This window comes from Hemiscyllium ocellatum, chromosome 28, assembly GCF_020745735.1.
Source record: "Hemiscyllium ocellatum isolate sHemOce1 chromosome 28, sHemOce1.pat.X.cur, whole genome shotgun sequence".
In the NCBI taxonomy this organism is placed as follows: domain Eukaryota; kingdom Metazoa; phylum Chordata; class Chondrichthyes; order Orectolobiformes; family Hemiscylliidae; genus Hemiscyllium; species Hemiscyllium ocellatum.
In genome coordinates, this window is record NC_083428.1 from 14711634 (window position 1) to 14725704 (window position 14071).

Sequence of the window (14071 nt, forward strand, 5' to 3'; positions counted from 1 at the left end):
TGCTCCCAGTTTCTATGTTTCTATGATCCAACAACGAGACCAATAGTTGGTGATTCTATCTTTGGCAGTGATGAGGGAAGTGATCACTGGATGAGGAATGCTGGCCACTAGACTGGAATAAACTTCCATTTCTTGGGAATGGTGCCACAACAGAAGAGCTACCTGGACTGCAAGCAACTCCAGTTTAAAATATGTCATCAGAAATGCAGAACCTCCAAACAATGTTTCTCTCCTGCTGCCCTGAAATGTCAAGCCTAGACTATGCGTTCATTTCCTGGAACAGGCCTTCTATCTATGACCTTCTGACTGAGAGGTAAGCATTCTACCGCTGAGCCAAGCTAACATTATTCCACCACATGAAAACAAAATTTGATGCCATTTTTTTAAACACATAAATTGCTTTGGCCTATGTTAAGACAAGCCAGAGGCTTTATTAAAGATACATATAAACATGCAAGTTCAGGCCAATATAATAATGATCCTAATGAAACTACAAAACCAGATTCAGCCAGAAAGTACCGAGATGATTTACTCATCTCTCACTAAATGTAAGCTAACTGCTAAATGAGTGTAAATCTGACCCACTGAGCTTCATAATCACTGGGTTTACTGTATTGGGTTCTGAAAATGAAATCTAATCAACAGTCATTACAGAGAGTTACAGTAGCTGGTTAACTACATGCAAATGAGACTTACCACTTTTGTGTCAAGTGCTTCATTTGCTAATCCAGCAAAGGATCAAATGTGTTGCTTCTTTGCAATATCAAACAGCCGTCCTACTCTGTTTTTGCTATAATCCAGTATTTTTATTAGAATGTATAGTGACAGGGAGTGGAATACTGGAAGAGAATGAGAACTGCTTCCCCAGTGACTTTAGATATAAATGGACCCTGTGGTGTGCTGACAAACAATATGCAAAAGCAGGCTTCAGGTTCAATCCCAGGTCTATGCTCGTTTAGCTGATATCAGCAATTGGCACTTTGCCCCTGGGCTTGGGAGGGGAAGGAGATTAAAAAGCAGCTAGACTTCCCACTTCTGATTACTATCCAGTGACTCCTGCTGAAAAGAGCACATGTAGACAGGACAGACTCGGGCTGTGATGTGCTCAACAGCTGTACATAGTCGATTAATGCCTGCTCTGCAGGCTCACGTATGATGAAAGGCAACTTATAAAGGAATAGCTACCACCACCCAGCAGCAGCCAATATCTCAGCTTGGGGACAGAGGGGGGTTGGAAAGAAAATTAGGGTAGGATAAATATATGGAGATCAAAGAAGAAAAAAAAACGTTTTTAGCTTCTCAAAAATCATACAAGGATAACATTAAATTGCTTTTCAAAATCACCATTGCCTTATCTAAAGAGTAAGAAATGGAACGGGGAAGAGCATTATGTAACTATTCAGCGGTTAGAAAACCGAACTCGTGAAGAGGGACAAAAAGGAAAGGGAATGAAGAGATTCCTGTTTAGTTCAAATGAGGTCGTCTGCAACAAAGCCATATGCTAATAAATCTCAAAATGCCCAGGGGTTAAATTAGGAAAGAGGAAAGACATGGAGCTCAGTTCGAAGAGCTGGTCTTTCAGCTCAGCTATTCGGGGGAGGGGATATTATAGTCATGTGAGGAATTTTTGAAGAGACAAATCAAAACACATCTTCTATCCATTCTATCCCATTCATTCCAATGACGCATAGGAAAATTGCTTAAGATGGACCACATTACTAAAACAGAATTGTATCAGACTTTGCTTTCCTTTACATACAGAACAACCAATTCACAGGTTTTATCCAAATATATTCACTCCACCCAGTTGGTCTGTTTACATAACAACAATTCTCAAGTAGGTAACCATTCACACCTGCATTTTTGCTTTGTCTGAATGCAGCACGTGCACAGGATGCAAAACGTCCGGGTTGAACAAGTTCATCCATCAGCAAGGAGCCCATGCAGAGCAAATGCTACAAAGCACCATGGATTATATGACTCAGCTTCACTGCAGAACCAACAGACCTGACAGAACAATTCTCCTCAGTGAAGTCCATTTTCCTCCCCTCAAGCTTGGTGCTTGGTCCAACATCCCTATATCCCTTGCTCACTACAGTGAGCATGTGAAAGGAAAAGGAAGACTGGACCATATATATAGGAGAAAGTGAGGACTATAGATGCTGGAGATCAGAGCTGAAAAATGTGTTGCTGGAAAAGCGCAGCAAGTCAGGCAGCATCCAAGGAGCAGGAGAATCGACATTTCGGGCATAAGCCCTTCTTTAGGAATGAGGAAGGTGTGCCAAGCAAGCTAAGATAAAAGGTAGGGAGGAGGGGCTTGGGGGAGGGGTGGTGGGAATGCGATAGGTGGAAAGAGGTTAAGGTGAGGGTGGGAGCAAAGAGGTCGGGAAGAAGGTTGCAGGTCAAGAAGGCGGTGCTGAGTCCGAGTATATACCATATATATTTCAAGATTAGAGTGGTGCTGGAAAAGCACAGGTCAGGCAGCATCCGAGCAGGAAAATTGACGTTTCGGGCAAAAGCCCTCAATTGCTGTCAGCCTGCACTTTCAATCCCTCTATGATTGGTGGCTCTACCTTATGCAACACAAGCCCCAAACTTTGGAATTCCTTCCCTAAACCTATTCTACTCTCCTATAAAAAACCGGTCCTTTGGCCAAGTATTTAGCAACTTGTCTTCATATCTTTGTGCTTCAATGTCAAATCTTACTCAAGGGCACTCCTATGTTCAATCTCAGGATATGTTACAATGTTAACATGGCTCTGTAAATAACAACTGCTCTTTGGCAAATATTGTCTTCTTGAGAAGCCCATGGACCACATCTACAGTCTTCTAGCAGAAGACCTTTGGATTTTTCACAACTCTTTTACTAGACTATAAAACATTGGAGAAGAGGTAGGCCATTCAGTCCATCAAATCTGCTCCACCATTCAATGAGATCATGATCTCATTGTCCTCCATTCCACTTAGATATGTACAGCACGGAAACAGAACCATCGGTCCAACTCATCCATGCCGACCAGATATCCTAACCTTATCTAGTCCCATTTGCCAGCACTTGGCGCGCATCCCTCTAAAGCCTTCCTATTTATATACTCATCCAGATGCCTTTTAAAATTTTGTAATTGTACCAGCCCCCACCACTTTGCCTGCTCTACCTCCCTAACCTTTGAACCCCATTGCCAATTAAAAATCTGTCCATCTCAACTTTCAATATATTTAATGACCCAGCTTCCACAGTCTTCTGCCATAAAGAATTCCAAAGATTTACTACATTCAGTGATGAAATTCCTCCTCATCTCTGTCTTAAATATGTGACCACTTATGCTTAGATTATGTTCTCTCATCCTACATTCTAAGGAGAAACACCTTTTCTTGTCTATCCTGTCAAATCCCCTATCAATAGCATCACTTCTCATTCTTCTATATTCCATTGAGTATAGGCTCAATCTACTTGACCTTTCCTCAAAGACAGTTCCTCTATACCAGCTATCAATGGGCGGCATGGTGGTACAGTGGTTAGCACTGCTGCCTCACAGCGCCTGGGACCCAGGTTCAATTCCAGCACATTCTCCCCGTGTCTGCGTGGGTTTCCTCTCACAATCCAAAGGTTGCAGGTCAGGTGAATTGGCCATGTTAAATTGCCCACAGTGTTAGGTGCATTACTCAGGGGAAAATGGTTGAAAATGTGTTGCTGGTTAAAGCACAACAGGTCAGGCAGCATCCAAGGAATAGGAAATTCGACGTTTCGGGCATAAGGTTGACATGTACAATAAGCCCTTCATCATTATGCCCGAAACGTCGAATTTCCTATTCCTTGGATGCTGCCTGACCTGCTGTGCTTTAACCAGCAACACATTTTCAACTGTGATCTCCAGCATCTGCAGACCTCATTTTTTTATCAGGGGAAAATGGATCTGGGTGGGTTACTCTTCGGAGGGGCGGTGTGGACTGGTTAGGCCAAAGGGCCTGTATCCACACTGTAGGTAATCAAAAGTGAGTTAACCTTCTCTGGACTGCCTCCAACGCCCATATATCCTTCCTTAGATAAGAGGTCCAAAACTGTTTCCAGTACTCCAGCTGTGGCCTGACTAGTGTTTTTAGTTTTAACAAACTCCCCTACATTTATACCCTAGTCCCTTTCATATAAAGGTCAACATCGCATTTCTCTTCCCTACTATCCTCTGAACTTGGATGCTAATTTTTGGTGATTTATGGTTGAGAACTTCCAAATCTCTCTGTTCCGTAGCTTTCCTCAATTTTTCTCCATTTAAATAACCTCCTCTATTCTTCCTGTCAAACTTCACATTTTCCCACATGATATTCTATCTGCCATTTTGTTTTACCCCATTCACTTAATTTGTCCATTGACAACTTGACAGTATCCTTAAAAATGTCCCCAAACTTACTCTCTGTCCCATAAAAGAATGTCCTCACAGCACAGGGGTGACCCCTCCACTCACACCCTTCAGGGCAGGGATGAACATTACCTCATGGCTAGGGAAGTTTGACAAATTGATTAGCAATAGTCACTCAATAATCTCAGAATCCCCACAGTGGAAGCAGGCCTTCAGCCCTACAAGTCAACACCAGTCCTCCAAAAACCATCCCACACAAATCCACTCCCCAGCTTATAACTCTCCATTTCCCTAGACTACACATCCCCTGGACACAATGGAATGGCCATGCTCAAATAATCATGTAACCTGCACATCTTTGGACTGTGGGAGGAAACTGGAGCACCTAAGGAAAACCCATGCAGATGGGGGAGAATGTGCAAACTCCACATGAGGGTGGAATCAAACCCAGGTCCCTGGCGCTATGAGGCAGCAGTGCTAACCACTGAGCCACCATGTAGCCCTCTGGATTGTCATTGTACATGTCAACCAGGTAGGCAGATGGTGAACTACATTGGCTTTAATTTTTCTTTCCCTCATATTATTCTTAAAAATGTCTTACATGCCATATTCACCCCATTAACCAGAAATATTCAACCTGGAGATCTACAGTGGAACATTCAGGGTGGGATAGACTGACAACATTTGAGTTCAAAAAATGTAATGTTCATCAGGGGCAGGAATCACAACCAGAGGTCACAATCAGATGAGACTTGATAGGACAGGCCCAAAGGGCTGAATAGCCTACTCCTGCCAATTCACACAAGCGCATGAATCGTTTTGGCACTTTTAAAATATAGAGGCCCTCAAAACATTTCATGTTTACAGTTATGTTATATTTAACACAGTACAAACACTATAGGTATCTCCAGACCAGGAAAGTGCCAGTTTTCAGTAAAATTTTACCCAGCTAAAGGGGGGGGGGGGGGGGGGAGGGAAGAAACAAAAAAAAGTGAACTATGATGATCTATAAAGCACAATCATAAGGGATGGTAGACAAAAATTCAGTGGCAGTTTTGTCAACAGTAATAAAGAATTAGATATCTGTTTGAAAGATAGACATCTCCAGGGGCCTGAAAAACGGAAGCTGGTCTTCTGTCCTGCGCAAGTCCATGAACAAGAGTCTAGACACTTAGACTCAAGTCATTCAGAAGAACTTAGTCACAACCTTACAATTGCCATTAGAAAAGTGTTGACTGGGACAAGGGGAAGGTAGAGAAGGGCGAAGGGCACACAGCTCAGTAACCCCACGGAACCATGACCTGGGAAGGAAGTCAATGCCAAATTTCCTTTCTCGAAGTCTTAACAGCGATATACCCAATTGCCTCAAAACAAATGTTGCCGGCATAGCATTTAAAGGCGTGGTGATCGCAGGGAAACAGGGTACAGGGGTGGAAAAAACCCAGCATTCCCAATAAGTACAAGGCAGGAGTGACAGCTAAGCCCTACCCGTATATCCAGAGCTAACAAGAGAAAGGCAAGGGCAGGGTAAGTCAGCCCTGTGACAGGCACCCGGAATTATCTGACCTCTATCACTTCCCAGATGCCAATGTAAACAACTGACTGTAATTCGAGCAAGGCTCTGCTCATTGCCACACACGTGTGGGGCACATGCCCCTCGGCTCAAGAGTGCAAAGCGTGGTTCAAGTCTGTACACCGGATGGGCCTCTTTATTTCAAAAAGTCCCAAATTGATTTATCGCACGGTGTAAACAGCTTAAAATCCAATTGACTCCGTATCGGGAATACACTGCTGCTCTTTGATGTGCCACTCTCTCCAACCCCCACCCCAGTTTTCCCTACCCCCCCCCCCCCCCCCCCTCAGTGACACCCCATCTCCATTTTCTCGAGTTGTTACTCAGGAGTTGATTCGAGTTTGCAGCGAAGGCTGGACAACGCAAGGAACACCGCCACAAAATGACCCTTCCGCAAAAGGCACTGCTCAGAGAGAAAAACAAGCCCTCCCATCAAAGTCTCGGAACAACAAACGAGGCTCACAATGGGACCGAGATGATTAGCTCAGGGTGTGAGTCGCTATTAGCGATTGCCCCCTACCCACCCACCGCGTTGGTATCACTTTAACTTCAGTCGGTGAGGGAGTGGGAAAGAAATAGGCCACAATCTAACAAGACGGACGCAGTGTACGGAAGCGACGGCTCTGAATAACCTTTCATGCAGGAACAAGACTTACCGATGATCGGTTGTGAGGAAACATCTTTCACGTTGCTGCTGCTGCTGCTGCTGTAGGAAATTCTCCAGATCGCTGACGATCTTCAGAAATTACGAAACACCCCCAAATGATATAGGTTTTAGGGGGGGCGGGGGTAGACGCGATCAAACACAGTGCAATACAATGTTGTACATCCCCGGATCCCTTTGTTCCGATGGGCTAATTCAAACAAGCACTTCTCTGTCGGGATCAAATCATGTAGCCTTGAGGCGATGGTTCGCAATTGGCTCGTAAATCTGTCAGTAATGTCGGATACTTCTTCCCCCCCAACCTCCGATCTCTCTCTTTTTTCCACTCGGAGTCCCGGCTGATGTATAAGAAAAGCAGATGAATGATATCGAGACAAACACCAAATAGAGAGGAAATATTAAAAAAAAAGAGGGAAGTTGGAAGGGGGCAGGCAATAAAATGTAGGTGGTAAATAATACAGTTTCTCAGGGTTGGGGGGGAGGGGGGGGGGAAAGGGGGTGAGGGTGAAACTAAAAGCAGGATCCGAGTGAAGTCTTTCCACTGGCAGAGCTCAGGACACGCGGTTTCCTGGAGAGAAATCTAATGTTTTCACCGCAACTCGTCAATTACCAGAGTCCCACCAACCAATAGCGAGGCCGCTCGCCCGGCCCGACCCACGTGGGCCCTCGCCACCCTCTGTCACCCATTGGCTACATTTGGGTTCCAACCATTTGGCTACATTTCTGACTTGTAGCCTTTTTCTTTCCACTCTTGCATAAAGATGTGTTTATTTGGAAGATAATTAATACTCCCAATAAGTTACCTCTCCTCTTTCCCATCCGCATAACAAAGGACACAAACAAATGCCAGTGAATAGAATCCTGTGAAGTGCCATACGCCGCAATATAATTGATAAGAAAAGTTGTTACTTATTTTTTTTACCGACTTCATTTTTATTTCAAAATGTAACCATTGACACTGATCCCTTGAAACGCACCGCAGAGCAGGTTTGCGCAGTTTTATTTTTAACGTAAATTGCTGAGAATATTCAGCGCATGAACAGAGACTGCATAACCTTCCAACCCAAGTGGAAAGAACCTGAGGTGAAACTAGCCCAGACACAGCACTTATAAGCCTGTCTTTCTTTTTTCCAAAATAAAAGGACAAACTCGTTTTGCTTATGATTACAACATCAGCAGAGCTTGGGGGAAATGCAGATTTGAGATATTCCTTGTTTGATGGAAATCGGGCCAGAACGCTCAAACTGTTCCTCCACTTCTTGAGCTCGACTCCCAGTGGATAAGGTGGCACGTGTCGAAAAACCATCCTCATACCATGACTCTGCGTAATTTTCACAATCTCCCCTGCAATTCTGGGCACAGTTAACGCTTGCAGTTTTTGCTTTTTGATTCCTGAATTTTAGTGGCTGATTTAAGAGGGTTTCTTCAGCATTTTCTGGGGTTTTTTTTATTTCAGATTTCCAGCATCCGCAGTATTGTTTTATATTTCGGAGGTTTATTGCAGCCTGATGGTGTAAGGATTTCATAAGCGCTTGGTTTATTGCTAAGAAATGAGTGATGCAAGTCTTGTTTTATGAGACCCAAATAGAAAAGTGAAATAAATGGGGGGAAATGTATATAATTAACAACACAATGCATGTGAAAATTAACCAATATAGCATATTTAAATAAATAAAAGTATTCAATTAAATTGACAGAAATATTTGAAACTACGTTTACGCCTTCTCCTGAGCAGAAAACTTACACAGAACTTCTATTACAATAAATATATTGTTTGGGATGGGAGTGGGGTGTGCCACCGACCAGGCAGGCACTAGAATTGACTTGTTGCAATAAAAACATTGCGTAATGAATCTACTGTTAATAGTTCGGGAGAAATTTTAGAATGGACAATGAAAGCAGCTGCCTGGAAGTGGAAGAGTAGGAATACAAGGAGGGGATCCTGACAAACTCATTTCCTGTCGGTGAAAATTGCCAGGGGAGGTGATCTAGGATCCAGCTGAAATAATGAAAAGGAACTCAGTGAGGACTTAGATTTAGGCCAAAAGTGACAAAGGAGACCAAGGCAGGGGTCAGTCAATCTGTGGGTGGCAAGGCCAAGCAGGACTCGAATCTAGGCCTGGGGCAGGAAGGCTTTCAGGATGTGAAAACAACTGCAGAGTGAACTAAATGTGGGAGCTAGCCATGGACAATGGCAGGAGTTTATGAAGTTACATTCAAGTGCTCAGATTTAATTTTACAGCAGTCCTGGCAAAATAATCCCAACAAGGAAAATTTTGGTTCTTTGCTTGCTTTTTCTCATCTTTGGGCCTTGTTTTTTTTTAAATTTATTTGTTCAACAAATAGACCATCCCTGCTGGGTCAGCAATTCCAGGAACTCCCCACATACGTTCGAGTATCCCCCCGAGTCCAGGAACTCCCCACATATGTTCGAGACTCATCTCTACCTACCTCGACACTGTCCTATCCCCCCTAGTCCAGGAACTCCCCACATACGTTCGAGACACCACCCACACCCTCCACCTCCTCCAAGCCCCCAATGCCTCATCTTCACCATGGATATCCAATCCCTCTACATCTCTATCCGCCATGACCAGGGCCTCCAAGCCCTACGTTTTTTCCTCTCCAGACGTCCCCAACAGTACCCTTCCACTGACACTCTCATTCGTTTGGCCGAACCTTAACAATTTCTCCTTTGAATCCTCCAGACCAAAGGGGTAGCCGTGGGCACACATATGGGCCCCAGCTATGCCTGTCTCTTTGTTGGCTACGTAGAACAGTTGATCTTCCGTAATTACACCGGCACCACTCCCCACCTCTTCCTCCTCTACATTGATGACTGCATTAGCGCCACCTCGTGCTCCTGCGAGGAGGTTGAGCAATTCATCAACTTCACCAACACATTCCACCCTGACCTTAAATTTACCTGGACCATCTCTGACACCTCCCTCCCCTTCCTGGACCTCTCCATCTCCATTAATGACGACTGACTTGATACTGACATTTTTTACAAACCCACCAACTCCCAAAGCTACCTGGATTACATCTCTTCCCACCCTAATTCTTGCAAAAATGCCATCTCGTATTCCCAATTCCTCCGCCTCTGCCATATCTGCTCCCAGGAGGACCAGTTCCACCATTTTTTAGAGACCGCAATTTCCCTTCCCATGTGGTTAAAGATGCCCTCCAATGCATCTTGTCCACATCCGCACTTCCACCCTCAGACCCCACCCTCCAACTGTAACAAGGACAGAACGCCCCTGGTGCTCAGCTTCCACCCTACCAACCTTCGCATAAACCATATCATCCGCTGACATTTCCGCCACCTCCAAAAAGACCCCACCACCAGGGATATATTTCCTTCCCCACCCCTTTCCGCCTTCCGCAAAGACCGTTCCCTCCGTGAGTACCTGGTCAGGTCCACGCCCCCCTACAACCCACCAACCCATCCTGGCACTTTCCCCTGCCACCGCAGAAACTGTAAAACCTGTGCCCACATCTCCTCCCTCACCTCTATCCAAGGTCCTAAAGGAGCCTTCCACATCCATCGAAGTTTTACCTGTACATCCACTAATATCCTTTATTGTATCCGTTGCTCCCAATGCGGTCTCCTCTACATTGGGGAGACTGGACGCCTCCTACCAGAGTGCTTTAGGGAACATATCCGGGACACCTGCACCAATCAACCACACCGCCCCGTGGCCCAACATTTCAACTCCCCCTCCCACTCTGCTGAGGACATGGAGGTTTTTGATTAGATTACTTACAGTGTGGAAACAGGCCCCTCGGCCCAACAAGTCCACACCGACCCGCCGAAGCGCAACCCACCCATACCCCGACATTTACCCCTTAGCTAACACTACGGGCAATTTAGCATGGCCAATTCACCTGACCCGCACATCTTTGGAGCGTGGGAGGAAACCGGAGCACCCGGAGGAAACCCACACAGACACGGGGAGAATGTGCAAACTCCACACAGTCAGTCGCCTGAGTCGGGAATTGAACCCAGGTCTCTGTTGCTGTGAGGCAGCAGTGCTAACCACTGTGCCACCGTGCCGCCCCTAAAGAGGTCCTGGGCCTCCTTCACCGCCACTCCCTCACCACCAGACGCCTGGAGGAAGAACGCCTTATCTTCCGCCTCGGAACACTTCAACCCCAGGGCATCAATGTGGATTTCAACACTTTCCTCAATTCCCTTTCCCCCACCTCACCCTAGTTCCAGATTTCCAGCTCAGCACTGTCCCCATGACTAGTCCGGACTTGTCCTACCTGCCTAGCTCCTTTTCCACCTATCCACTCCACCCTCTCCTCCCTAACCTATCACCTTCATCCCCTCCCCCACTCACCCATTGTACTCTATGCTACTTTCTCCCCACCCCCCACCCTCCTCTAGCTTATCTCTCCACGCTTCAGGCTCACTGCCTTTATTCCTGATGAAGGGCTTTTGCCCGAAACGTCGACTTCACTGCTCGTTGGATGCTGCCTGAACTGCTGTGCTCTTCCAGCACCACTAATCCAGAATCTGGTTTCCAGCATCTGCAATCATTGATTTTACCTCATTTATTGCCCATGCCTAGTTGCCCTTGACAAGGTGCTGTTAGCTGCCTCCTTGAGCCACTGCAGTCCACGTGGTGCAGATAATCCTCAGTGACCTTAGGGAAGGAGTTCAGAATTTTGACCCAGTGACTGAATGAACAGTGATATAATTCCACCATCACGATAATGCGTGGATTAAAGGGGAACTTAAAAATCGTAGTATTTCCACATACCTGCTGCCCTCTTTCTTCTAGCCGATAGAGGTTCTAGATTTGGAAGGTGAGTTTTGGTGAGTTGCCACAGTGCATCCTGTAGACCATACACACTGCTGTGACTGCCAGTGGTGGAGAGAGTGAATGTTTGAGGTAGTAGGTGTGGTGCCACCTCATCCTGAATGTTGTCAAGCTTCTTGAGATTTGTTGTAGCTTTCTGAAAAAAAATTCAAATAAACGATTGTCAATGTTTTTATATAGGAATTTTTTCCATTTAATATGTCTATATCCATCTGATTAGCCCCTTTTCCTTTTCACTCCATTCCTTGACTATTTTTTCCACAAGGCTGTTCCTCTTGCTGGTTTTCCAATTAGCTTTTATTCCTATTGCTCTGTTCCTCCTTTCTGTTGGCTCTGATCCTCAGTACCATTTACTAGTGTTGGAATCCAACTGATGCTGGGAATGCCTCGGCTTGCCATCAACACCCCAATCACATGGAGATTTCTTGTTTCCAAGAATGAGAGTATGGGATTCCCAAATGCCGGAAAGGAGCATCATTTCGCATTGATATTTCTCATGAGCTTTAGTACTCTTGGCCAGCTGGTTTTTGGAAAACAAAATCTTCTAGTCCTTAAACAAAAGGTTCAATAAGCTACATGTATAAAATTAAAATATTAGATAAAACCTTCCAGTGCTTATATTGGTAACCCACCATGACCCTTGGCATGGGGATCAAGTCAACACTTGTAGTGGAATCGGACTGGTTGTGTTTTGTGCCTTTTTGGTTTTCCCCCTGCTGACTCCTCGTCAACGCTGAATTTCTCCAACTCTGGTTTCCTCTGTAGCCACCAACTCTCTTTCCCCCCAGCCTATGTTGTTGATTGCCTGATCAGGCCTCTAAGCTCCATACTTGGAAATTCCCCTTATAAACCCTTTCACCTCACCAACTCTGTCTTCTCCATTAAAGACCATTAATTCCCACCGTTTTGATCAAGCCATCACCCTTCTACCTCATCCTGCAGCTCAACATCCACTTTGTCTGATTGCTGTTCCATGAAGCACTATAATATATCTACCTACATTGAAAGTACAATATATGGTTGAAAGTTGTCATTCATTTGCTCTAGACATATACTGTAATATAACTCCTCCCTAGCCCAAGGGTACTGAGGACCATTGTAGTACTTGAGTGCATTCCCTAGCAAACATTGACTAACTCAGCACAGACCATGCATTGAAATTGAGGTTGATGGACAGTATGACTCAGGGCAGCACATATTCTTCAAGCGATCTCCAAAATAGGAAGCCGAAATCACACATCCCATGTTTTCACAATATTAGATGAAAAATCACCTTTAATTGATAGTGCAAAGATAACTATAGTTCAAAGGAATGAACTACAAACTATATGTTTTTCTTTTGGCTCTTGTACATACATATGTATGTATGTATTATTCAGCTTGGCATTTGTTCAGCACAAAATATACACAACATATTTTAAAATTGCACTGTTATAATGTGGAATATTTTGGCAACATACTATAATGAGTTTTTGTGTCTCACCTCTTCCTGTCATGTGATATTGACCTGTGATGAATGAACTCAGATGACCCCAAAACATTGGCCTTGCCACCAGCAGTAACAAATCACAACTTGCCAACAGTAGCAGAACAGACAAGTCCTAGCAGCAAGAGAATGTTGTATATAGTATACATAAGAAACAGATGGCTTTGCTAATGTTTTACAATACCGTATTGGGGTTCAGGTAACTTAATACACAGTTCAAGGTTTGTTTTGTGGTTTCTGACATCACCTGGACTTTGAGTTTGTGGTGTAGCTGGTAACACACTCCAGGCAACCATTATTCATTTATAGAAAATACATCTCGTGCCAACTTGTGAAAGATTGCTCCCTATCATTTGCAATGTTGGTGTTGGATATTCAGTTTTTTGGTACTTGACATTAGAATATTCTTGATTTTCATACAACACCAGGTTATAGTCCAACAGGTCTATTTGGAAGCACTAACTTTCAGAGCGCTGCTCCTTAATCACCTGATGAAGGAGCAGCACTACAAAAGCTAGTGCTTCCAATTAAACCTGTTGGACTATAACCTGGTATTGTGTGATTTTAACTTTGTACACCCCGCTCCAACACCAGCACCTCCAAATCTTGATTTTCATGAATACCACCTTTGTGTGGCAGCAGTGGGCAGAGGGTAAGGGGAGAGAACCAGCTCTGCAACCTCTGACAATGTTGTTTTGAGCAGATGCAAACTAAAAATAGCATGGTGGGGGTAGAGAAGGCATGCTACACTCCTTCCCATGATGCACCTGCTGCTCCAACCAGCCACATTATCTCACTGCTGCCACAAAGGATCTCCTGTGTCATTGCACATGGAATCTGGCACATGATTCTTTCATAGCCAGACTCAAACTTCTTACTCTGAATTCCCTCCATCTACTCTACCAGTTTTCATTCCTTTAACAGCTTCAATATGTCCACGTCATAGGTCCAAGCCATCTAACCTGCCCATTGTAAATCACCCATGTGACTCCTGCCTATGTGAAGCACATGGGGCCTTTATGTCTTAATCTTAAAGTCACTATAAATTCAAGTTGTTGGACTTCACTGCTGTCTGTTTATGCTCTAGGTTTATTCCTTAGCTGTTCAATAAGTGTTGTTCTGCACATGGACACCATTAATAGAATCATGGAATGCACTGGATCA

The 14071-nt window shown here is 44.6% G+C and overlaps 1 protein-coding gene across 2 annotated transcripts in view; it reads right to left on the reverse strand.

Annotated features, from left to right (window-relative positions):
- Positions 1-7164, reverse strand: part of LOC132829142 (transducin-like enhancer protein 4) — a 165475-nt gene extending 158311 nt beyond the window's left edge. The window contains exon 1 of one of the 2 annotated variants that reach the window (XM_060846481.1): positions 6585-7164. In XM_060846481.1, the coding sequence (XP_060702464.1) occupies positions 6585-6608 (24 nt within the window). In that variant the 5' untranslated portion in view covers positions 6609-7164. The remainder of the gene's footprint in view (positions 1-6584) is intronic. The other variant, XM_060846483.1, reaches the window with a different exon arrangement.
- Positions 7165-14071: the final 6907 nt, after the last annotated feature.